Source organism: Atheta coriaria, unplaced genomic scaffold (genome assembly GCF_025399875.1).
Source record: "Atheta coriaria isolate IRGN ID8LTWV9N9 unplaced genomic scaffold, Caltech_Dcor_3.1 hic_scaffold_15_pilon, whole genome shotgun sequence".
NCBI lineage: Eukaryota > Metazoa > Arthropoda > Insecta > Coleoptera > Staphylinidae > Dalotia > Dalotia coriaria.
Window position 1 is genome coordinate 344,746 of NW_027045457.1, and position 27,525 is coordinate 372,270.

The 27,525-nt window shown below is 31.7% G+C and overlaps 1 protein-coding gene across 1 annotated transcript; it reads right to left on the reverse strand.

The window, feature by feature from the left end:
* Window positions 1-1,999: 1,999 nt before the first annotated feature.
* Window positions 2,000-3,348, reverse strand: LOC135802051 (natterin-3-like). The gene is made up of 4 exons (XM_065315583.1): window positions 3,200-3,348; window positions 2,487-2,695; window positions 2,280-2,423; window positions 2,000-2,217 (listed from the first exon to the last, which is right to left on the reverse strand). The coding sequence occupies exons 1-4, from the start codon at window positions 3,204-3,206 to the stop codon at window positions 2,131-2,133; spliced, it is 447 nt and encodes a 148-aa protein (XP_065171655.1). The 5' UTR covers window positions 3,207-3,348; the 3' UTR covers window positions 2,000-2,130.
* Between the last annotated feature and the right edge of the window lie 24,177 nt (window positions 3,349-27,525).

The window sequence follows — 27,525 nt, forward strand, 5'->3', positions numbered from 1 at the left end:
TTATGTGGTAGTACGCGAGTGTAGTTTCGTCATCATGCATTATGCAATTTCGTGTATTTAAACCGTTTAAATCGCTTTTCAGTGACCGAGTACTTTACGTCATTAAATCTAAAACCACAGCACTCTACACCTAAATGAAAACACATGAAACGCCATCTAAACACACAGTAAACTCACTCACTTTCGAAATACAATGGAATTGGTTTAACAATCAACGTAATGGACTGTTTAATATTTATTTCGAGGCTGTAATCGGTCACCAAAGCGTGAATAAGTGATGTGCACATCAACCAATCGCAATTCTGAAAGTTTTCCGCATTTTTTTTTTTTTTCAATTCGTATAATTGTAAAACATAAAAATTATAGCATATTATTAAATTGTAACAAAGCGATGATTTTATTTTTGAATAATTTAGTTTTGTTTGCTTTTTAATTGAAATAGAAAAATTCATTTGGATGAATTTATTGTAAAATTATTCGTTTGCTGTAAATTGACGAAGTTATGCGAATTTAATTTTGTTTTGTATTTGCACGCGAGTTTTTTATTTGTTCATAATAAATTTCATTCACATTGATTGCACTTGAGTTTTGCGTTCGCCGAAGCTTTGAAAGTAATAAACTGAATTTATTTTGAATGCAATCAAATGGTTTTACTATCAGGTTATGTACACAAGCGTACTAACATGGAGCTGCCGTTTAAATTGCCCAATGCCTGACTAGGAATTCAATAAAACTTAAATGTTTTATTGTTTCAGAATTTTGCATTTATTCGAAAACGTTAATTACGACATAAAACCCACAACCAATCATCTAACAAATAAAAATATTATTACCAGTAATAATAATATGTTAATATGTTAATCCTTTAATTATTAGCACAATTAGTTTTATTTTCTAAGGGTTTCGTTTAACTCGTTTGATAAATTTACATTTTTTCTATGCTAAAGTTTAAAATACAGCGTATATACTTGGTGCACGTTGCAAAAAGCGTAATTAATTTCGTTTCGCGCTGTTTACAATTAATTTTCCGCGCTTTCTTTTCCATTCTTGCAGCGTACAGATGAACGGACACTCCCCGACCATCGTCCAATGTTAAAGCTTGATTTATCAGCACATTAACCGATTATAAATGGCGAGAAATTAGTTCGTAGGCGGTTCTTATTCTCAGTCTTGTCTTCCGGAAGTCTTTCCGGCGAGTTGAAACTTTTTTTTGGTTTCAAATCGGTATTGTTACACCTGCTTTATTTACTTAACATGATACAACAAATAAGGGAAAACAATTTTAATATTTTGTTATAAGAGTATTGAATCTTAGCATTTGGTGGTAAATTTTAATATAGGAACCTAACTGAATTTTGTAACAAAAAGTTGCCTATATGGTTCTCCATGATCCAAGGTATCTTTATGTCATAATTTATCGAAATTGCTTTAAGTGGATTTTGCGTGAAAGCGTCACAAACATACAAAAAAAACTCAAATTCGTAATAATAGTAATGATTTGTCGTTTTTTAAATGTTTTCGAAATGAATTATAAATGATCCTCACTTAAAATTGTTCCTGTGTTGTGCTGCAATTGTAGCAAGTCACACTCGAAGTAAAATTACGAATAACACGCCGTGTAATTGGAAATTTATGCAAATGAACCTTTTTCGTGCGAAAAGTAGAACAAAAACTATGTCGAGATGTCGACGCAGAGTGCAATAGGATGGGCGAGCAGTGGTGCCAACTGTTTGTCGGTCCGGACCGACCGCGGCCGCCTCCGCCGCCACGCGAACGCGATATATAATTAAGCGGCGATGATTTACTGTTTCGGCGTGTTTAGAATGCCGAGCTTTTCCTCCTTCGGCGCTCGCAATATGTGCCAGCGACACTCGTTTTTCGCACTTATGGGAACACGCCGGCGGGCGTCAACCGGAAGCGAAAATAAGTGATCTATATACATACCGACACTTTTTCCGCTAGTTTTTAATGGCTTGAATTAAATTTTAAACTGTTGAGGTTTTTGATGATTATATTTGTAAAGCGTGTAATCATAATTGTACATTATTCAATTTTTGATGATTTATAACCAATGTGTCACGAGTTTTGCCGGATATATTCTTAACCTCTATGTGATTCATAATTTGAAGGTTAGGATCTTACTAAAATTTCATACTTTACATATTTGACTTCTTGCCCACCATATGGAATATATAAACATTTATGAGACGGATGAACCTAAAATAACATTTTTTTTTAGAAGAATTCCTCAATTATATTCAAAAATAATATTTTTATACCTTTCCAACAGTGTTAGATGAATTGTGATATGCTCTTCCAATGTATAACTTTTCTCCACTTGAAGTTTGACCACCACACACCGCGTTGTGTGGAATATTACCACCACTTGTGCTTACCCATTGAAAACGCCTTTCGCACAACACCTATGAAAATATAAATTACAAAAAATAATTTTTTTTTATTTTTCGATTTATGGTATAAAATACCTCATAATTGCGAACGCAGTGTTCCCTACTTCCATGTGCCACATATGCTTGTTTTCTTGATGGTACCACTTTAGCTGGACACCAGTCACCGCTAATAAAGGCTCTCCCTACGTAAATTGGTGACCCGTCGGAATCAGTTCCGCCCTGGACGGCAGTAAACGGTACAGATGCATTACAGGTGTTAGATTTTGCCCAATAAAATCCAGTATCTACAAAATAATCAAATCTGATTAATCATAAGATTAGATTTTATTACTAATCATGATAAATATTTTGAGTGAATTTATTGTAAACTAGGTTTTTCCCGCGATTTCGTCCTGTAGTGTTTAATAAAATTGTAATTCGTTTTTACTCTCTTGTTCTAGACATAGTATGTGTCAATTCTATCAATACGATTCGCAATTTTATTTTAAACAAATTAATTATATAGAAAATTGCTAATAATGCACTGTAGCGCGCCATCTCGGATTCAACTATTTAACTATAACTATGAATGAATCTCAATGCCAACTTTTATCCTTTAGAAAAGAGCTGTCTTTGGGGTTTTCCCGGCAATTATTCGAAGTTTTCTCGCCTTAAAAACCATCCTTGAACTTTAACAAACATTTAAAAAAAGAATTGGCCAAATTGATCTAAGCATTGTGGAGTTATGTGCTTACCAACAGATTTTGTGATTAATTTTTATATTACAGATATATATTTTCATAACTTACCCGACATATCTGAAGGTATTATTAATGCACACACTTTCTTGATAAAATTAAAACCAGTAGCGAACAAGTCGCACGACAGACTAGCGACAAAAGTGATTATTCTATGCAAGTAAACGGCGCTTGTATCAATACAGAATGCTTTTTATGCACAAATTTACAGATAAGATAACATACATGTAACTCATAACACGCGTGACTAGTGAATGGGTTATTGTGGATTAATCATCACTCTCAAACATCATTGCACAAATATGTCACTGTTTATTATTACAAATTAGAATTAATCTCTGGAGAGCTCCAAAGAAAAAGTCTAGATGAAGTTATCCACAGGGTATACTTGTAACTTTTGCAGTTGTTGCTATCCGGTAGTAAATTCTGCATACAGCACACCTCGAGTATTGTTATCATTGAGAATTATCCGATTCGTGGAAGCGGGCGCTGCTCCGCCATCTCCAAACAACGTAAACTGCAAGTTTAATTTGCTTTCTAGCCGCGCCCGCGCCAGTCCGTCTCCGTGCCACTTTGGCTAGGCAAAAGTTGTTTGTAACCGGCGTGCGGGAGCTGTAAATTAACCGCTTCCACCCGCGACCGCAAAAAGCTTCTTGGGCAAACGACGCGCGAGCACGAAATCAGATATGCATCAGATAGATTTCCATGCTTTCCATGTTCATGCTCAGACATTTTATAAAGTAAAAGTGTAATGTAGGCAACCATATGAGTATATATGTATTGTAAATAGTGTTGCATACAGTTTATAACTTAATTCTGCACTGGTTGGTTTGGAAATGGGAAAAAAGACGGTAAGAAATCAGAAAATTAAATTTATTAGATGTGAGCGTGCACGACCCGGCTAATGTATAATATATTGTATCAACTTTTGAAATAATAAAGATATTTGCTGGGCGGTGGCAGGCGGAAGGCAGACGGGCAAATCGAATTATTTCGGTTTGATTGCAATTGCGGAACACGCTCCAAGCCCCAGCGACGTGTGCGCGTTTCTTGTTGCGCCAATCAAAAGTTTCTCGGCTCAGCCGGGCTTGGTTGGCGTGGGTGGCGTGCCGTGGCGAGATAAAACTTTGCCGAATGCGCAATGAAATGCTGGGGATATAAATTATTTCGGGATTTCTAGTTAAAATAATGTACAAAAGTTTTTGCGCGGCGCGAGCAAAATTGCGAGATTTAACATTCGGGTTTGACGGTGAGTGAAATGATTTCCGAAATTAAATATCTGGATGAGAAGAACTTCAGCGCGCCACGCGAGTTTATTACTTTATTTTGTGATATCTACTGCATTAGGAAATTGGCTTCTGTTTGGATGTTATTGAGAATTAACGGATTTAAAACACTTTTATTCCATTCAAATTCCTACAAAGTTTTGTAATAAATTCCAGGAACCACAATGAAATTCTTCAATTCATTAGAAATTAATTTTTAATGCAATCAAGAAAACGTAATTGTTTGTTACACATTATTTGAAACTATTTGTAAAGTTAACTGTTGGAATGGCGTCGAGAGGTGCAGCCGTGAGCAAAATATTACGTTACATTCTTGAGGCTGTTTACTCAGCCAATGTCTAATCAAAAAATAACAAAAAAAGTAATCAAGCGTAATTCAATTTGTGAGATTAACTTTCGGCCGGTGAGCGAATCAGGCGACACGGGAACGAGCACGGGAACCGAGGAGAAAAATAAAACATCATTGAAAATCAGCAAAAATAACATACCGACGCGCTCAAGGAGGAAGTGCCAATAAAAGACCATCAAAACTTTCGTTGAAAAATGTGTGAAAAGTTAAAAATACGCCACACCTCGAAACAAAACAAACATTTAATATTACACCTGCTTAAAATGGAAATTAAAATATTGCATACATCGACTTATTACTTAATTTTTATCACACAGTAATAGCATACATTAGCAAAATCAAAAATCAATGACAATTTGATTAAATTAATCAATATTCGTTCTTGATAAGAGGATACTTGTTCTTTGTTATTTGCTTTAATGATACTCGATTGCACATATTTTAGATTTTGATAAAACAGTGAATTACATTTTATAATGCTTAAAACTGACAAGAATAAAATATTTGCAGCTTATTTTTTCTTTCGCCAATCTTCCAAATAATATGTTCCAGAATAAACACACACACTCCAATAAAATTACCAACAATGAGAAGCATAAATGCTCCCTGGAAATGATACATATTTAAAACAACTTTATACTTGTGATTTGTCATAGAATCGCCTAATTGTGCCTTTAAAAGTTTATTCGCTATTTCTGCATATTCGTATTTGGTGTACCAAGTAATCATGCTATTAATATGACCAGTATCTACTAGCTTACTAAGAACGTGATTAATAGGTCTTCTAAGCACGAAATTTTTGGAATAAATAATTCCGTATGGATTTATAAACATTAATTCTTCCATCTTTGTAATCACAAAAATCTTTGATGAACCATCTGATTCAATTAGATTCGGAGATCCTTCGTAATACCTTAGAACGCTTTCGCCAAAAATTGAAGCTGATTTCCTTCCGCCACTCGATTCAACCAATATTCATCTCCAGCATCTTCAGAGCCATTAACGTATTTAGTGGTAATTGCAATCATTTTTTTATTTTCTGGATAATCGAAAAATTGTCTATAGTAAGGCAATCCTCCAATTATCAAAGAACTTTCTATAATCTCGTCAAAAGTGGAAATTTGATGTTTATATCTGGGATTTGTCAAGGAATTGATCAAAGAACTATTATACAAGCTTCCAACAGTAATAATAAAAAATGAATAAAATATAAATAGCACACGATTAAGAAATTTCTGTGGTAGTTTTGGAAATGACATGGATATAGTGATTTGAAGTGATAGAAGAATTGCTGCTCCAATTTGCTTCAAACTTTCTTCTTGAACTGGATACACACTATTATTGGGTCTTTTAACTGAATACCCAATATTGCTTTCCACCCAAAAGAATGTACTAATTACAAGCATAGTAATAATCAGAGCAATCCAAACAGGCCAAGAAAATATGTATAAAATGAGCGGCCAGTCATCAACACGTTCTGATCTCGGAACAACCCAATACATCTTCTCTGTTAAGTATCGTACCGAAAATTTAAAATATGTTGAGCGTTCTGCGTTGATAGAAATTGCTCCAATTCCTATTTTAAAAGGATCCAGGTTAATCTGTTGAAGAGGTCCGGACCAACTGCCGTTACATAGTTTTCTACCCCAGGACTTGGTATTGTATAAAGTTTTTCAAATGATATATTTAAACGCTCCCCAATTATTCGAAGAATTGTTAAGTCTATACCTTTGTTTACAGAGATTACATAAGGTGGCTTCAAGCTTAAAACTGTTTTAATTGTGCAATTGAATCCAGATATAGGAACTTTGATATCATACGTTGTTGAATGAAAATTTCCGTTACAGTTCAAAAATATCACTAGATATTGGAATTAACAACTGTGTATTGTATTTTGAAAGATTATAAGCAATTTTCAAAATTTTTTGCGATGTGTTTTAGTATTGTTTGACAATTGTGTGTAGAACAGCAGAAAATTTGCATTGACATTATACGCCGCCATAGATTCTATTCATTTCAAATTGTTTTAAAGTGTTCGAGGTCATCGATAAATACTAGGTACATACTTGTTTTATAGGTGTTCTAATATATTTCTTGTTAATTCTGTCTTTTAGTTTAATTGAATTGCAATGTCCAATGCATTTTCCAAAGAACCGATAGTATTTTGAACACCGTCTGTGATTATGTAAGCATTTGGAAAAACATCAACATGTCTGTGAAGCATCGTCATTACAAGTCAGAACAGTGATTAGTTTCTTCTTTCCAAATGTTTCGTTTGCTAGATTCCAAATGCATTTGGTTGCCATGTTGATGTCGATAGAACTTGAAGACGACAATATTTTTTTGTAAATCAAATTTGTAGCAACTGTTATGTTTAAAACGCCCAATACAATTAAACATGTTAATAATAAAGTTGTATTTTTTGTTATAGAACACATTTTAGTGAGTTTTGTTTTAGAACTGTGTGCTTTGCGTCTGGAAAACAATACAAGTACAAAATTTTAGTGGGAACGATCGTAAAATCAATTTAACAAATGCTGATCTTGAGCCTACGATAGGAGACATCAATGATAGTAGAAGATATAATTTTACGGTTTTATGAATTAGATGATTCCACTAAAAAAATTGTTTTTTAAAAGCACCAAATTGATAAAGCCGGATGGTAGTTATAGATAGCTTTATATCAAAAATTTTGTTGATATTGATGTAATTCTACAAATTGTGAAATTTGACAAAACATCGTTCTTTGTTAAAAAATCTAAAAATCACTCATAACTTCAATCAGACAGGATCAATGTGAATGAAATTCCTCAATACTGAATACGTTTATTGAACACATTTTGTGAGAACACATTTTGTTTTGACATTTATGGTATAATAATCGCTAGGCAAACGTTCACAAGCAGAGTCCAAAGTGTGTGAAATCGAATCGTTATTACAAAGCTCGTCTATTTCAGCTTCTTTAAAATATACCCATAAATATTTTCGGCAATAAATACGCATACACCTAAAATAATTCCAATAAACAATAAAGTAAATGCACTCTGGAGATGATTCATAGTTAAAACTTTATTTTGGTGTATATTACTAAAAATTGCCTCTCGTTGAGTTTCTTCTTTTGGACGATATCGGGTGACTAAATATTCTGCCCAAATATTTATAAATCCAGCATGTACTAAGTTAACGATAATAAAATCAAATTGAGGTTTAAGCACAAAGTTCTTTGAGAAAATGAATCCATATGTGTTTACATATAATACTTCTAGATCGTCAAGAATTACGTAAATCTTAGAGGAACCATCTGTATTAGTCAATTCAAATGATTTCCGGAAATACATGGTATGAACATATCCTATAATTGTAATTGTATCACCATTGGCGACACGTTGCATCCAATACATATTTCCTACTGTATCTTCCGGAAAATACTCGTATTTGTTGAAAATTCGTTTTTCGGTGATAAACGTATTTTTAAACTCGCGAAGACCACCAATATTTAAAGGACTTTGTAGAATTTCGTCATAAGTAGAAATCTGATGTTCAAATTGCGGTGTGGTTAAAACGTTTATCAAAGTACTCTGATATAGCGATCCAACAATCATGATAAACAATGTGTAAGAAATAAATAATACTCGATTAGCGAGAGAATTTGGTTGTGATCTAACTGAATTTGAACTGGTTACTTGAAGAGATGTTAAAATAGCTGCCATCATTTTTTCTAAGCTTTTATCACGTTGGAGTTTGGCATGATGTTTTGTTAGATGATTTGTGATCTTACTTGATATCCATAGAAGAATTCCAATTAATAGTAAAAGTATTAGAAGAACAGCCCAAGTCGACCATGAAAATATTATTAGAATAAGTGTCCAATCCCCCAGAGGCTTTGCACTTGGAACTACCCAACACATTCTTTCATAGAAGTAATTTAAGGAAAAATCAAAATCAGCCAAACTTTCGCTATATTTAGCAACTGCTCCAGCGCCTATTTTGAATGGATTATTATGAATTTTATAAAGGAGATTTGACCAGCTGCCGTTTTCCTGTTTGTGTCCCCAACTTCCAGTCACGTTGTGAAAAGATTTTTCAAACGTTAGATTATATCGATTTTCGATTTCTTGTAAAATAAATATTTCTACTCCTGTGTGATTATTGATTACATATGGTGGAAAATACATTAATTCTGCACGTATCGTGCAATTTAATTTAGAATAATTTATTTTTGATGAGTAATCTTCAGGGTTGCAACTTGTTTGATTACATGTAGTTAACAATGTTAAAACTGGATTAATACCGCAGTATTGTGATTCTTTTGCAAAATAATTAAACTCATACAGCTCAAATACTTCCTTTTCAGCCGGTAGTAATACCATTGACGTGTATTTTAAGTGATCATATGCTATATTTAAAATGTTTTGTGCCATATCCTTAGTATTGTTAGATAAATTTGAATAAAATAGAAATAAATCAGCGGATACACTGTATGCTCCCAATAATTCGGTTGCTTTGAAAATTTCCAGAAAAACTTGTAGATTGTCAAAAACCACAAAGTATACTTGTGTTTTTGGCAATGGAGTAGAATATTTTTTGTAAACTCTTCTTTTCAAATCTTTTGAGTTACAGTTTTCAACACATTTCTCATATGAACTAATAATATTTTGATTGCCATTTGTAATTTTGAAGCTGCTACCAGATTCTTCTGAGTTTTGGTGTAGTATTTTCATTACTTGAGACATGATGTTGTTACCAGGTCCTTCAGTTATGTTGCAATTTATAACAGTGACTACTCTCTTTTTGTCAAAAATGTTGCGGGTTATATCTGTAAGACATTTACTTGCGGTTGATATGTCAAATGGACTAGAAGATGCAAATGCATTTTTATAATTGATTTTTTGCGCAATTGTTACATCAAGAGCTAAAAGAATAATAAAATAATTTAATAACTGAGCTGAATTGGTCGATGCAGTGAACATCGTGAGAGTTTGTTTTGTAACTGCAAGTATTGAGAGGCATAATAAACAATCAGCAACTCAAGTTGGCACGATAATGGAATGATTGACGGTAATGGGCCAATAAAAAAGTTATTTCAAGATTGAATCTGAGGAAATCAAATTGTTTTTTTTTCACTTTATTAAAATCACTGTACGATTATATCATATTTTCAAACAAACAATCATTATTACACATGTTTGTAAAAGATTGAATTAGTAGGATATATTAAAGATGTATTGCTGATTTGATAAATTTCCATTCCGATATAAGTTAAGGGGGTACTCTACTCTAGAGGCATGAATTTCATGTGATTTTTGAAAGGCCGTAAAAAAAATCTATGAAGAGTTTTACCATCCATTTTTTTAACACTTATTTATTAATGTTTTGAGAATACAAAAAAATAAAAATTGAATAAAGTTCAAAATCTTAAATTCCAGCAGGTGATAAAGGGGGTCCCAAAAATTGGCACGTGACCGTACCCATGATTTTAGCCCTCCATGTGATATGAAATGAAAAAAAAAGATTGTTAATTTAGAAAAATGTCGCAATGGAATGAACTACGGACAAGTGAAAAAATTTTTTTACAAAATGGCGACTGTTTGAAAAAAAGTGATTTTTTCACCCTTGTTTTTGATATACTAGATTTTTTGGAATATTTAAAATCGGAATTTAGGATAAGCGTAGTTCATTCCAAAGAAAAGTAAATCGGTTCAGTAGAAGTTGAGAAATCGTGGGTACCGTCTCAAAAAATACAGTTTCGAGAAAAACACGTTTAAAGTTTCGCGTCAATGCGAACCAGTATGGATGCCGCGTCACAAAAAGGGTATATCTCGGAAAATAATTTAAATTTTGAAAAATCCTCTTGTACACGTATTCTTGAATAGTTAAACTTTGAAAATATCAAAAAAAATTTTTTTTTTTGAAATCTCAAGAGTAGAATACCCCTTTAAAATTATAATAATTAGTGGTGCCCTCAGTCTATTTATATTAGTCGTTTCACTTTGTTTAAAATTAACGAATAAGTAATTTCTCCCAAAAACACACACACTCCCAAAGCATTTCCAAAAATCAGTAAAGTAAATGCACTTTGAAGATGATTGATAGTTAACACAATATCTTTTTGATGTCGTTGATGTTTATCACCAGAAATTTGATCTTCCGGTCGATAGCGATGGATAAAATAATCAGTCCAATGATTTATAAACCCAGTATTGCGTAAATTTTCTATAATATGATCAAATTGAGGTTTGAGCAAAAAGTTTTTGGAGAAAATGAATGCAAATATCTGTAAAAATAATACTTCTTGGTCATTAGTAATTACGAAAACCTTTGAGGAACCATCTGTATTAGTCATTTCTGAAGCTTTCCTGTAATAATTCGCATATGTTTCACCCATAATTGAAATCGTATCACCTTTGGCAACCCGCTTTATCCAATAGTCATTTCCTATATTTTCGGAAAAATACTCATACTTTTTATAACTTAGCTTCGAATTTCTATTTTCCCTGTTAAACAATTCTCTATAGTTTTGAACACCTCCGATAGTCAGAGAACTTTGTACAATCTCGTCAAATGTTGAAATTTGATGTTTAAATTGTGGACTAGTTAAAACATTAATCAAAGTACTTTGATATAAAGATCCAACAATCATGATAAACAATGTGTAAGAAATAAATAATACTCGAGTCGCGGGAAAGTTTGGTTGTGATCTAACTGAATTTGAGCTGGTTACTTGAAGAGATGTTAAAAATGCTTCCATTATTTTCTCTAAACCTTTATCTCGGTGGAGCTTAGCATGATATTTTCTTAGTTGATTTGTAATATTACTTGCTATCCACAGAAAAATACCAATTAATAGTAACAGTATTAGAAGAATGGTCCAAGTCGACCATGAAAATATTATTAAAATCAGTGTCCAATCTCCCAGAGGCTTTGCACTTGGAACAACCCAACACGTTTTTTCATTGAAGTAATTTAATGAATAATCAAAGTCAGTATAACGGTCGCTATATATAGCAATTTCTCCAGCGCCGATTTTGAAAGCTTTATTATGAATTTTATACAGCACGTTTGACCAGCTACCGTTTTCTTGTTTGTGACCCCAACTTCCACTTACGCTGTGAAAAGATTTTTCGAATGTTATGTTATACCGACTTTCAATTTCTTGTAAAATAAATGGTTCTATTCCTGTGTAAGTATTGATTACAAATGGTGGAAAGTACATCATTTCTGCACGAATTGTGCAATTTAATTTAGAATAATTTATTTTTGAAGAGTAATTTTCAAGGTTGCAACATGTTTGATTACATGTAGTTAACAATGTTAAAACTGGATTAATACCGCAGTATTTTGACTCTTTTGCAAAGTAATTGAACTCGTATAGCTCAAATACATCCTGTCCAACTGGAAGTAAAACCATTGAAATGTATTTTAAGTGATCATATGCTATTTTTAATATATCTTGTGCCATATTTCTAGTGTTGTTGGATAAATTGGAATAAAATAGAAATAAATCAGCAGATACACTGTATGCTCCCAATGATTCGGTTGCTTTGAAAATTTCCAGAAAAATTTGAAGATTGTCGAAGAACACAAAATATACTTGTGTTTTTGGCAAAGGAGTAGAATATTTCTTGTAAATTCTTCTCTTCAAATCTTTTGAGTTACAGTTTTCCACGCATTTCTCATAGGAATTAATAATATTTTGATTGCCATTTGTGATTTTGAAGCTGCTGCCAGATTCTTCTGAGTTTAGGTGTAGTCCTTTCATTACTTGAGACATGATGCTATAACCAGGTTCATCAGTTATGTTGCAATTTATAACGGTGACCACTCTTTTTGATCAAAGAACTTGCGAGTTATATCTGTAAGACATTTACTTGCGGTTGCTATGTCAAACGGACTAGAAGCTACAAATGCATTGTAATAATTGAGTTTTTGCGTAACTGTTGCATTTAGAGCCGAAAAAGAAGATAATAGTTTAATAGTTGAAGAATATTTTTGATGTTGTGAACATTGTATGAATTAGTTGGGTAACTGCAAGTTAAAAGCGTATTGAAAGGCATAAGGATTTGTACTTATTTATAAACAATCAGCAACTCATGTTGGCAGGATAATGGAATGATTGGAGATAAGTATATAATAAAGGAGTAATTACTAGATTGAATCTAGGAAACCCTAACCATTTTGCACACTTTATTAATGAGGTTTAAGCACAAAGTTCTTTGAGAAAATGAATCCATATGTGTTTACTATGTAAATTTGATGTAGATATTGTGGAGTAGTTAAAACATTAATCAAAACGCTCTGATATAAAGATCCCACTATCATGATTGACAAAGCGTATGAAATGAACAACATACGATTGGCGAGAGCAGTTGGTTGTCTTCTAACAGAATTGTAAACGGTTATTTGTAGGGATATTAAAATAGCCGTCACAAATTTCTCTAAATTTTTATCTTGCTGGAGCTTAACATGACCTTTTCTTAGTTGATTTGTGATATAACTTGATATCCATAGACAAATTCCAATTAATAGTAAAAGTATTAGAATAATAATCCAGGTTGACCATGAAAATATTTTTAGAATAAGTGTCCATCCCCCCATAGGTTTTGCACTTGGGACTATCCAATACATTCTTTCATAGAAGTGATTTAAAGAAAAATCAAAGTCAGTCACACGTTCGCTATATTTCGAAACTGCTCCTGCACAATAAATTTGGAAAGCATTATTGTGAATTTTGTAAAGCAGGTTTGACCAGCTACCGTTCTCTTGTTTGTATCCCCAACTTCCAGAGACGTTGTGAAAAGATTTTTCAAATGTCAGATTATGTCGATTTTCGATTTCTTGTAAAATTAGTAGTTCTACTCCTGTATAAATATTAATTACATGCGGTGGAAAGTACATTACTTCTGCGCGAATTGTACAATTTAATTTAGAATGATTTATTTTTGAAAAGTAATCTTCAGGGTAGCAACTTGTTTGATTACATGTAGTTAACAATGTTAAAACTGGATTAATACCGCAGTATTTTGACTCCATCGTAAAGTAATTAAACTCATACAGCTCAAATACTTCCTTTTCAGCCGGTAGTAATACCATTGACGTGTATTTTAAGTGATCATATGCTATATTTAAAATGTTATGTGCCATATCTCTAGGGTTGTTTGATAAATTGGAATAAAATAAAAATAACTCTGCAGATATACTATATGCCTTTAATAATTCGATTGCTTTGAAAATTTCAAGAAAAATTTGGAGATGAACACAAAGTATACTTGTGTTTTTAGCAAAGGAGTAGAATATGTTTTGTAAACTCTTGTTTTTAAATCTTTAGACTTACAATTTTCAACGAATTTTTCAAAAGAACCAAAAATATTTTGATTGCCATTTGTGATTATGAAGGTGCTGCCAAATTCTTCTGAATTTTGGTGTAGAATTTTCATTACTTGAGACATGATGTCATAACCAAGTCCTTCAGTTATGTTGCAATTTATAACGGTGACTACCCTTTTTCTGTCAAAAATCTTGCCGGTTATATTTGCAAGGCATTTGCTTGCGGTTGTTATGTCAAACGGACTAGAAGATGCAAATGCATTTTTATAATTGATTTTTGCGCAATTGTTACATCAAGAGCTAAAAGAATAATAAAATAATTTAATAACTGAGCTGAATTGGTCGATGCAGTGAACATCGTGAGAGTTAGTTTTGTAACTGCAAGTATTGAGAGGCATAATAAACAATCAGCAACTCAAGTTGGCAGATAATGGAATGATTGACGGTAATGGGCCAATAAAAAGTAATTTCAAGATTGAATCTGAGGAAATCAAATTGTTTTTTTCACTTTATTAAAATCACTGTACGATTATATCATATTTTCAAACAAACAATCATTATTACACATGTTTGTAAAAGATTGAATTAGTAGGATATATTAAAGATGTATTGCTGATTTGATAAATTTCCATTCCGATATAAGTTAAGGGGGTACTCTACTCTAGAGGCATGAATTTCATGTGATTTTTGAAAGGCCGTAAAAAAAATCTATGAAGAGTTTTACCATCCATTTTTTTAACACTTATTTATTAATGTTTTGAGAATACAAAAAAAAAATAAAAATTGAATAAAGTTCAAAATCTTAAATTCCAGCAGGTGATAAAGGGGGGGGGTCCCAAAAAATTGGCACGTGACCGTACCCATGATTTTAGCCCTCCATGTGATATGAAATGAAAAAAAAAAAGATTGTTAATTTAGAAAAATGTCGCAATGGAATGAACTACGGACAAGTGAAAAAATTTTTTTTTACAAAATGGCGACTGTTTGAAAAAAAAAGTGATTTTTTCACCCTTGTTTTTGATATACTAGATTTTTTTTGGAATATTTAAAATCGGAATTTAGGGATAAGCGTAGTTCATTCCAAAGAAAAGTAAATCGGTTCAGTAGAAGTTGAGAAATCGTGGGTACCGTCTCAAAAAATACAGTTTCGAGAAAAACACGTTTAAAGTTTCGCGTCAATGCGAACCAGTATGGATGCCGCGTCACAAAAAGGGTATATCTCGGAAAATAATTTAAATTTTGAAAAATCCTCTTGTACACGTATTCTTGAATAGTTAAACTTTGAAAATATCAAAAAAAATTTTTTTTTTTGAAATCTCAAGAGTAGAATACCCCTTTAAAATTATAATAATTAGTGGTGCCCTCAGTCTATTTATATTAGTCGTTTCACTTTGTTTAAAATTAACGAATAAGTAATTTCTCCCAAAAACACACACACTCCCAAAGCATTTCCAAAAATCAGTAAAGTAAATGCACTTTGAAGATGATTGATAGTTAACACAATATCTTTTTGATGTCGTTGATGTTTATCACCAGAAATTTGATCTTCCGGTCGATAGCGATGGATAAAATAATCAGTCCAATGATTTATAAACCCAGTATTGCGTAAATTTTCTATAATATGATCAAATTGAGGTTTGAGCAAAAGTTTTTGGAGAAAATGAATGCAAATATCTGTAAAATAATACTTCTTGGTCATTAGTAATTACGAAAACCTTTGAGGAACCATCTGTATTAGTCATTTCTGAAGCTTTCCTGTAATAATTCGCATATGTTTCACCCATAATTGAAATCGTATCACCTTTGGCAACCCGCTTTATCCAATAGTCATTTCCTATATTTTCGGAAAAATACTCATACTTTTTATAACTTAGCTTCGAATTTCTATTTTCCCTGTTAAACAATTCTCTATAGTTTTGAACACCTCCGATAGTCAGAGAACTTTGTACAATCTCGTCAAATGTTGAAATTTGATGTTTAAATTGTGGACTAGTTAAAACATTAATCAAAGTACTTTGATATAAAGATCCAACAATCATGATAAACAATGTGTAAGAAATAAATAATACTCGAGTCGCGGGAAAGTTTGGTTGTGATCTAACTGAATTTGAGCTGGTTACTTGAAGAGATGTTAAAAATGCTTCCATTATTTTCTCTAAACCTTTATCTCGGTGGAGCTTAGCATGATATTTTCTTAGTTGATTTGTAATATTACTTGCTATCCACAGAAAAATACCAATTAATAGTAACAGTATTAGAAGAATGGTCCAAGTCGACCATGAAAATATTATTAAAATCAGTGTCCAATCTCCCAGAGGCTTTGCACTTGGAACAACCCAACACGTTTTTTCATTGAAGTAATTTAATGAATAATCAAAGTCAGTATAACGGTCGCTATATATAGCAATTTCTCCAGCGCCGATTTTGAAAGCTTTATTATGAATTTTATACAGCACGTTTGACCAGCTACCGTTTTCTTGTTTGTGACCCCAACTTCCACTTACGCTGTGAAAAGATTTTTCGAATGTTATGTTATACCGACTTTCAATTTCTTGTAAAATAAATGGTTCTATTCCTGTGTAAGTATTGATTACAAATGGTGGAAAGTACATCATTTCTGCACGAATTGTGCAATTTAATTTAGAATAATTTATTTTTGAAGAGTAATTTTCAAGGTTGCAACATGTTTGATTACATGTAGTTAACAATGTTAAAACTGGATTAATACCGCAGTATTTTGACTCTTTTGCAAAGTAATTGAACTCGTATAGCTCAAATACATCCTGTCCAACTGGAAGTAAAACCATTGAAATGTATTTTAAGTGATCATATGCTATTTTTAATATATCTTGTGCCATATTTCTAGTGTTGTTGGATAAATTGGAATAAAATAGAAATAAATCAGCAGATACACTGTATGCTCCCAATGATTCGGTTGCTTTGAAAATTTCCAGAAAAATTTGAAGATTGTCGAAGAACACAAAATATACTTGTGTTTTTGGCAAAGGAGTAGAATATTTCTTGTAAATTCTTCTCTTCAAATCTTTTGAGTTACAGTTTTCCACGCATTTCTCATAGGAATTAATAATATTTTGATTGCCATTTGTGATTTTGAAGCTGCTGCCAGATTCTTCTGAGTTTAGGTGTAGTCCTTTCATTACTTGAGACATGATGCTATAACCAGGTTCATCAGTTATGTTGCAATTTATAACGGTGACCACTCTTTTTGATCAAAGAACTTGCGAGTTATATTTGTAAGACATTTACTTGCGGTTGCTATGTCAAACGGACTAGAAGCTACAAATGCATTTTTATAATTGAGTTTTTGCGTAACTGTTGCATTTAGAGCCGAAAAAAGAAGATAATAGTTTAATAGTTGAAGAATATTTTTTGATGTTGTGAACATTGTGTGAATTAGTTGGGTAACTGCAAGTTAAAAGCGTATTGAAAGGCATAAGGATTTGTACTTATTTATAAACAATCAGCAACTCATGTTGGCAGGATAATGGAATGATTGGAGATAAGTATATAATAAAGGAGTAATTACTAGATTGAATCTAGGAAACCCTAACCATTTTTGCACACTTTATTAATGGTGCTACACAATTTAATAATAAATAATATAGTAATAATGTAACTCAAAACAATATGACGACAAATAACACCGACATAACAACGGTTTTAAATAAAAGTTTAATGAAGGAACGGACGAACACATTTTGCTTTAACCTTCCAAATAACATGTTCCCAAATAAAAACACCCACCCCCAACAAATTACCAAAAGCTAAAACGGCAAATGCTCCTTGTAAATGATGCATAGTTAACACAATTTTAAATTGATCATCTGACAAGTTACTGTTTATCACTTTCTTTTGAAAAGGTTTTTCTTCCCTAGAATAATAATAGACGAAAGCATGAGTCCATATTTGTATTAATCCAGTTTCTTTTAAAATATCGAGAATATAATTGAAAGGGCCTCTGAGTATAAAATTTTTGGAGTAAATGATTCCGTAATGTTGTATGAACATTAATTCTTTATCATTGGTAATCATGAATATTTTAGACAAACCGTCGTTTGTACTTTGAACTTTTTGTTTTTGAATGAAGTAATTTACAACATTTTCTCCCAAAACTGAAGCTGTATTGCCTTCTGCTATTCGATTTAGCCAATATTCATCTCCTGCATTTTCAGAGGTATTATCGTATTTGTTGTAAATTGCCATCATTTTCTTATTTTCTGGAAAATTGAAATGTATTTTTCTGTAAGGCATTCCACCGATTACCATAGAACTTTCTACAATCTCATCGAAGGTTGAAATTTGATGTTTATACCTGGGATTGGTCAAAAAAATAATCAAGAAACTATGATACAAGCTTCCAATAATAATAATAGAAAATGAATAAAAGATAAATAGCATGCGATTCACCAATTTTTGTGGTAGTTTTGGAATTGGCATGGAAATAGTGATTTGAAATGATAGAAGAATTGCTGCTCCAATTTGCTTCAAACGATCTTCTTGAACACCATTATGGGATTTTTAACAGAATACCCAATATTGCTCTCCACCCAAAAGAATGTACTAATTAAAACCAAAGTAATAATTAGAGCAATCCAAACAGGCCAAGAAAATATGTATAAAGTGAGCGGCCAGTGTTCAATACGCTCTGATCTCGGGACAACCCAATACATTTTCTCTGATAAATAACTTCTCGAAAATTCAAAATTTGTCGAACGTTCTTCGTTAATTGTAACTGCTCCAACTCCAATTTTAAAAGGATCTTCGTTAATATGTTGAAGAGGTCCTGACCATGTACCATCATTTTCTTTGTTACCCCAGGCAGTTGTATTGTAAAGTACTTTTTCAGAAGAGATATTTAGACGTTTTTCAATCACTCGAAGAATTGTTAATTCTATACCCTTTTCCAAGTTGATTACATTTGGCGGTGCCCAAACTAAAGCTGCACGTATTGTGCAATTTAATTTAAAAAATCATGCTTTATATGACATTTTCGGGATTGAAATTTTCCGCGTTTGCATGTATTTAGCAAAGTTAACATTGGATTTAAACCGCAGTATTTGAATTTTTTTGGAAATAAATTAAATTCGTAGAGTTCAATTATATCACTAGCTGTTGGAATTAATAACTGTGTATTGTATTTTGAAAGATCATAAGCAATTTTTAAGATTTTTTGCGCGAGGTCTTTGGTATTATTTGATAACTTTGTGTAGAATATTACAAAATTTGCATTTACATTATATGCCGCCATAGATTCTATTCGTTTCAAATTGTTTTTGAAGTGTTGGAGATCATCGATAAATACCAGATACATACTTGTTTTTATAGGTGTTCTTATATATGCATCTCCGATGCATTTTTCAAAAGAACTGGTAGTATTTTGAACACCGTCTGTGATTATGTAAGCGTTTGGAAAAACATCAACATGTTTGTGAAGCATCGTCATTACCTGTGTCATTATATCATAGCTTGAATCTTTGCTTATTATGCTGTTTAGAACAGTGATTAATTTTTCTTTTTCGGAAAGCTCATATGTTAAATTCCAAATACATTTGGTTGCCATGTTGACGTCGAAATCACTTGAAGATGCGATTAAATGTCTGTAGATAAAATTATTCGCAAATGATATGTTTAAAATATTTAAAAAAATGAAACATTTCAGTATTTGTGTAGTAACATTTTTAAGACACATGATTTTGGGTATTGAGTTGGAACTGTGAGTCTTTTTGGGAAAATTGCAGGAAACATCTAAATAATCAAAACAATTGCTTAGCAATAAAACAATTGCTGATTATGAAAAAAGATAAATATAAATATAAATATATAATTTTATAATAATAAATTTGTACCCTTTTATAAGATTGCATGAAGTATTTTGGGTTCCAATCCAATCCAATTTTATCATAATTTCACAAATAGCAATTTCTTATATTTTTTGTGTTATTATAGTGTTTTTCCGAATTCTGGAATAGAATACATGGTATTTTAAACCAACCCTCAACATACCAAAAACAAGAATTATGTTTTTTTTTTAAATTTATTAGTGTTGAAACACAATATACATATTAAATAATAAACATATCACGTTTTAATTCATTAGTAAATCCAATACCAATGCACCGCATTAAACTAGTTAGCAATACATAAAATTTTATAAATAGTAGTATAAATTGTAAGTAATTGTGAATCTTAATTTCTATAACTAAACCTAACACTTAAAACTTTTCTTGAATTTTTTTCTTTTGATTTGTTTAGTTTCTTATTATTAAAGAATGAGTTTTCCAAATTCTTCTTTGAGAAATACCAATAAACATTCTCCAAGCCAAATATACACAGTCCTAAAATATTACCCAAAAACAGTAAAATAAACGCACCCTGAAAATGATTGATTGTTAACACAATTTTACGATGATATTGATAATTGTCAACATTGAAATTAATTGTCCGCCCTATAGGTCGATAAAGAGATATATAAAAATCTGTCCAAAGATTTATAATTCCTGATTCAACTAAATCAGTAATAGAATAATAAAACAGAGTATTGAGCGGAAAGGTTTTCGAGAAAATAAATGCATATCTGTTTACAAATAATACCTCTTCATCATTATGAACCATGTAAATCTTAGAAGAACCATCTTTATTAATCAATTCATAAAAATTCTGGAAATACTTGGTGTGGGCCTCGCCCATAATTGTGATTGAGTCTCCTTTTGCAACTCGATTCATCCAATATTCGTATCCTAAATTTTGCGCGTATTGGTATTTTTTATAAATTATTTCTGAGTTGTCATTTTCATTATCGGCATTAAAAAGTTCTTGAAAGTTGCGAAGGCCTCCAATGGACAATGGGCTTTTTACAATCTCATCATACGTTGAAATTTGATGCTTAAACTGCGGCGTGGTCAAAATATTAATCAATACACTCTGATATAAAGATCCAAGAATCATGATTGACAAAGTGTATGTAATGAACAATATTCGATTAGCTAGAGCACTTGGTTGTCTTTTAACGGAATTACTGACTGTTATTTGAAGAGAAGTTAAAAATGCACTTCCAATTTTTTAAATTTCTATCTTGTTGCAGATTTTTTCTATTCTTTAGCATATAGTACATGAGATTACTTGTCATCCATAGAAAAGCACCAATTAATAACAAAAATACGCAGAGCATAAGCCAAGTTGATTCAGAAAATATTATTAATATAAGTGCCCAGTCTTCCAAAGGTTTTGCAGCGGGGACAACCCAGCACATCTTTTCAGAGAAAAATTTAATGAGTAATCAAAATCAACCATTCGATCTTCTCGGACAGAAACACCTCCAACTCCAATTTTGAACGGATCCTGGTAAATTAGATTAAGAGGACCAGACCAGTTTCCGTTTTTTTCTTTAAATCCCCAGCTTACTGTCACGTTGTGAAATGATTTTTCAAATGTAATGTTATATAGATTTTTATTTCTTGCAATATTAATAATTCTATTCCTATCGTTGTATTGATCACATAAGGTGGAAAATACATCACTTCAGCACGAATTGTGCAATTTAATTTCAAATATTTTGTTCTTGGAAAATATTCCCCAAGGTTACAATTCTTTGTATTTCCAGTCATTAATAAAGTCAAAACTGGATTAATATAGCAATACTTTGAATCAAAGTAATTTAAGTTGTATAGTTCAAAGGTATCTCCTTTTGATGGTAGTAATAACATTGACATGAATTTTAAATGATCATATGCTATTTTTAAAATTTTCCATGCTATGTTTTTAGTATTGTTTGATACATTTGTATAAAATAGCAATACCTTTGCATACTCGCTATACGACTTCATAGATTCAATTTTTTAAACTATCAATCATGTCTTGAACATTACCCAAGAAAATAAGATATATTTGAGTTTTTTTAATAGCTTTAAAATATTTTTGTAAACTCGTAGTTTCAAATCCTTTGAGTTGCAGTTTTCAACGCATTTATCAAATGGACCAATATTATTTTGATGGCCAGTTGTGATTTCGTAGGTCGTGCCAGTGTCTCCAGAGTTTTGATGTAGTATTTTCATTACTTGAGACATGATGTCATACCCAGTGTCATTCGTTATGTTGCAATTCAAAACGGTGATTACTTCATTGCTATTAAAAATCTTATGGGCTATATTTACAAAACATTTACTTGCCGCTGTTATGTCAATAGTGCTTGTCATTGTAAATGCATTTTTGTAATTGAGTTTTTGCGTAACTGCAACATTTAGAGTCGAAAAAAGAATGAAATAGTTTAATAGTTGGAGAAATTTCTTTGATGCAGTCAACATCGTTGGAATTTGTTTTGCAACTGCAAGTTTAATGCGTATTGAGAGGCATAATAAACAATCAGCAACTCAAGCTGGCAGGATAATGGAATGATTGGAGATAATTGGATAATAAAGGAGTAATTACAAGATCGAATCTTTGAAACTTAGAAACAGCTTTTTTTACACTTTATTACTGGTGCAACATAATTTACATATTTTAAAACGTACTACATTTCTCATTAATAAATAGAATGCAAAGGTAATTAAAGTTTTTAACAACCTTCAGATTTGTTCTCATTGATTAATCTATGTAATGAGTTTTACAAATTTTATATTTAATGTTTAAACTTCTTTAAAATACACCAATAAACATTTTCCAAAGCAAATATACACATTCCTAAAGTATTTCCCAAAAGCAGTAAGGTAAATGCACCTTGAAAATGGTTGATTGTTAACACAATATTACGATGCTCTAGGAAATCTCCTTCATTAAAATTTGTTGCCTGCTGAGAATAGTCCACTGGTCGATAGCGATTGATATAATAATATGTCCAATGATTAATTAATCCAGAAGTAACTAAAGCATCAATAATATGGTCATACTGGATTTTGAGCAGAAAGTTTTTTGAGTAAATAAATGCATATGAATCAACAAATAATATTTCCTGATCATTGGTAACCATGAAAATTTTAGAAGATCCATCTTTATTAGTCAAATCGGTAAATTTCATTAAATACTTAGTACTAATTTTTTCCATAATTGTGATTGAATCACCTCTTGCAACACGATTCATCCAATATTCATAGCCTAAGTTTTGAAAATATTTGTATTTTTTATAAATGACCTTTGAGTTGCTATTATCCGTGTTAAACAATTCTTGGAAGTTTTGCAGACCTCCAATAATCAAAGGACTTTTACAATCTCATGAAATGTAGAAATCTGATGTTTGAATTGCGGTGTGGTTAAAACGTTAATTAATGTAGTTTGATATAAAGATGCAACAATCATTATAAAGACAGCGTAGATAATAAACAATATTCGATTGGTCAAGCCGCTTGGTTGTCTTCTAACAGAATTTGAGATGGTTATTTGTAAAGACATCAAAAAGCTGCATCAACTTTTCTTAAAGTTTTATCTTGCTGTTGATTTTTTCTATTTTTACGAAAATAGTACATAATATTGCTCGTTATCCATAGAAAAGCACCAATTAGTAACAAAAGTACGAATAGAACAATCCAAGTTGATCCGGAAAATATAATTAAAATGAGTGCCCATTCTTCTATAGGTTTTGCAGCCGGAACAACCCAGCACATCTTTTCAGAAACAAAATTTATTGAATAATCAAAATCAATCATACGATCCCTCTAACAGACACACATCCCACTCCAATTTTGAAAAGGTCCTTGTGAATGTTTTTAAGTGGGCCAGACCAGCTTTGGTTCTTTTCTTTGAGTCCCCAACTAACAGTCATGTTGTGAAATGACTTTTCAAATGTCACGTTGTGTCGATTTTCAATTTCTTGCAAAATTAATATTTCAATTCCCGTGTATGGGTTAATTACGTAGGGTGGACAATATTTTACTTCCGCACGAATTGTACAATTTAATTGGGAATAATTTCTTTTTGGAGAATAATTTTCTGGATTACACTTTTTAGCATTACAACTCGTTAACAACGTTAATACAGGATTAATAACGCAATATTTTGACTCTTTCGCGAAGTAACTTAATTCGTATAGTTCCAAGGTATCTCTTTTTGATGGAAGTAATAACATTGAACTAAATTTTAAATGATCATAAGCTATTTTTAAAATTTTCCATGCAATTTGTGTTGTATTATTAGACATGTTTGTATAAAATAGCAAAAATTTCGCATACCTATTATACGACTGCATAGATTTAATTCTTTGTATACCATCAGTCATGCCTTGTAGATTGTCTAAGAACATAAGATAAACTTGAGTTTGGCTTATAGCTTTGAAATATTTTGTGTAAACTCTTAGTTTCTGATCTTTTAAGTTGCAGTTTTCAATGCATTTATCATATGGTCCAATATTATTTTGATACCCAGTTGTTATTTCGTAGGTAGTGCCAGAATTTCCAGAGTTTTGATGTAGTATTTTCATCACTTGAGAGATGATATCATAACCAGTGTCTATCGAAATGTTGCAATTCAAAACGGTGAATACTGTTTTTGTCGAAAATCTTGCGGGTTATATTTACCAAACATTTACTTGCGGTTGTTATGTCAATCGTGCTTGGCATGGCAAATTCATTTTATAATTGAATTTTTGCGCAATGGTTACATCTAAAACCAAAAATATAATAGAATAATTTAATAACTGAGCTGTATTGGTTGATGCAGTGAACATCGTGAGAGTTTGTTTTGTAACTGCAAGTATTGAGAGACATAATAAACGATCAGCAACCCAAGTTGGCAAGATAATGGAATGGAATGATTGACGGTAATGGGCTAATAAAAGAGTAATTACAAGATTGAATCTGAGAAACTCTAATAGTTTTTTATACTTTATTAAAATCACTCTACGATTATATAATAATTTAAAACAAACAATCATTATTGCACATGTTTGTAAAACATTGAATCATAACTATGACTCTTACAAAATTATCTTCCAAAACATTAGTAGGATATATTAAAATGAATTGTAGACAGATGAATTACCACATCAAATTTAACAATATAATTAGGTTTTAAATTTATTAGTGTTAAATATAATATATGGATCCAACTGCACATGGTGTGCGAATTTTATTATAATCGGTTAAGTGGTTTAGAGTCCATTGAGGACAAACATTGTGACACGAGATTTATATATATTAAGATATATATTATACACACACATTATACAACTTAATGTTTAGTTTTTCCCTTTATCTTCCAAACCATATGTTCCAAAACAAACATGCACAATCCCACATAAATACCAAGTCCCAGAATCATAAATGCGCCTTGGAAATGGCGTAAAGTTAAAACAATCTTATTGTTGTTGGGGTATAGTCCGCTGTGCAGTTTTGTCTTTCGTATTTTGCTTTCTATGCGATTGTCATCTCGAATATAAGACTGGGCCCACATGTTAATGAGACCAGCCTCCATCAAATTTTCGAGAATGTTGTTAAATTGCTCTGTAAGCACAAAATTCTTTGAAAAATGATTCCATATGAATTAATAAACATTAATTCATCGTCACTTGTAATCACATGAATATTAGAAGTACCATCTTTCTGAGTCAGATGTTGCTCCCTGTCATAATACTTTACAATATACTCTCCAAAAATTGAAATAGTTTTGCCTTCTTTGACTCGATTTAGCCAATAAATATATGTTTCAGTTTCAAACGAATAATTATATTTATGATATATTGCCATGGATTTTTTATTATCAAGATCAATAAAAGAGTTTTTGTAAAATGACATTCCTCCTACTGCCATTGAGGTTTCGGCAATTTCATTATAAGTTGAAATTTGATGTTTATATTTAGGTATAGTCATAGAGTTGATCAATGAACTGCGGTACAAATTTCCCACAATTATGATAAATAATGAATAGAAAATAAACATTACACGATTGATGCCTTTTTCATTTAGTTTAGACACCGGGATGGAAATAGTAACTTGAACTGATACAAAAATAGCTGTTCCAATTTCTTTCAAATATAGTCTTGGATTTTCACCAGTTTTGAATACTGTTGTTAAAAGTTTTACCGTACTACACAAAGTGAGGAATATACCACATATAACTATAAGTACAAACAGCACAACCCAAAGTTGCCATGTAAATATAAATAAAATTAGCGTCCCATCAGCAAGGCGCTTTGCCTTTGGCACAACCCAGCAAATCTTTTCTGTGAAGTAGTAAGTCGAAAATGTAAAATATTTTAAACGTTCTGCATTAACAGATCCTCCTCCAATTCCAATTTTCAGAGGATCCATGTAGATTTGCTGAAGTGATCCTGTCCAGTAGCCATTCTTTTCTTTATATCCCCAGGTTGGAGTTTTATTGAATACCTTTTCGAACGTTACATTGAGATGCGTTTCTATCACGCCAAGAAGTTTTAAATCAACACCATCATTAGCGGAGATTACAAAGGGTGGGTAGCGCAATAAAACTGCTCGAATCGTGCAATTTAATTGAGAAAAATGTGGTCTGATACGATAAGTTTTAGAATCGAATATTCCTCGGTCACATGTATTTATCATAGTGAGCATAGGATTTAAAGCGCAGTATTTAGAATTTTCTGGAAATAAATTAAATTCATACAATTCAAAAATATCCTTTTCAATTGGGAGTAGCAGTTTTGTTTTGTATTTTGTGTTGTCATAAGCTGTTTTAAAATTCTCTGCGCCATTTCATTTGCATTACGAGTACTGCAAACATTTGTGTAGGAAAGAACGAACGTTGCAGTTGCATCATACATCGCCATTGATTCAATTATTTTCAAGTTATTACTGAAGTTAAGTACGTTGTCAAAGAACACCAGATACAGTTTTGTTTTTATATGCATTTTAAAATATTTTGTGTATATTCTTTCTCCCATATTTTTGGAATTGCAATTTTCCAAGCATTCTTCTATAAAGTGAGTGCTACTTTGAGTTCCGTTAGTGATTTCAAATGCGTTTAGGAGATCTTCTTGGTGTTCATTAAACATTTTTATAACTTGTGTCATGATATCGTTGCCTGCATCTTTGGTTTCGCTAAAATTTAAAACTGTGATAACTATATTTGGTTTGAAGGCTTCATGAATAACATTCCAAATACACTTGGATGCCATGTTGACGTCGAAAGCACTTGTAGATGAAAATAGATTTTTATAGATCACATTTTTAGCAACTGTTATAATTAAAATATTTAAAAAGACAACAGATGTTAACATTATTGTTACATTTGATGACCATATGCCTTTGAATGAAACTTTAAAAGTGGTTCAACTAAATTTCTGAAAAACAAAAACAATCCAATTTAACGACTGTTTACAAGCGATAAAATAAATTATGGCATTAGGTAAGATAAGAATCATCTGCATTCATTATTCAGGAGGTTTGTTTTCAATCAATGTTAAGAAATTGTTTTACTTAAAAATGGTTTTTTAACAGAGT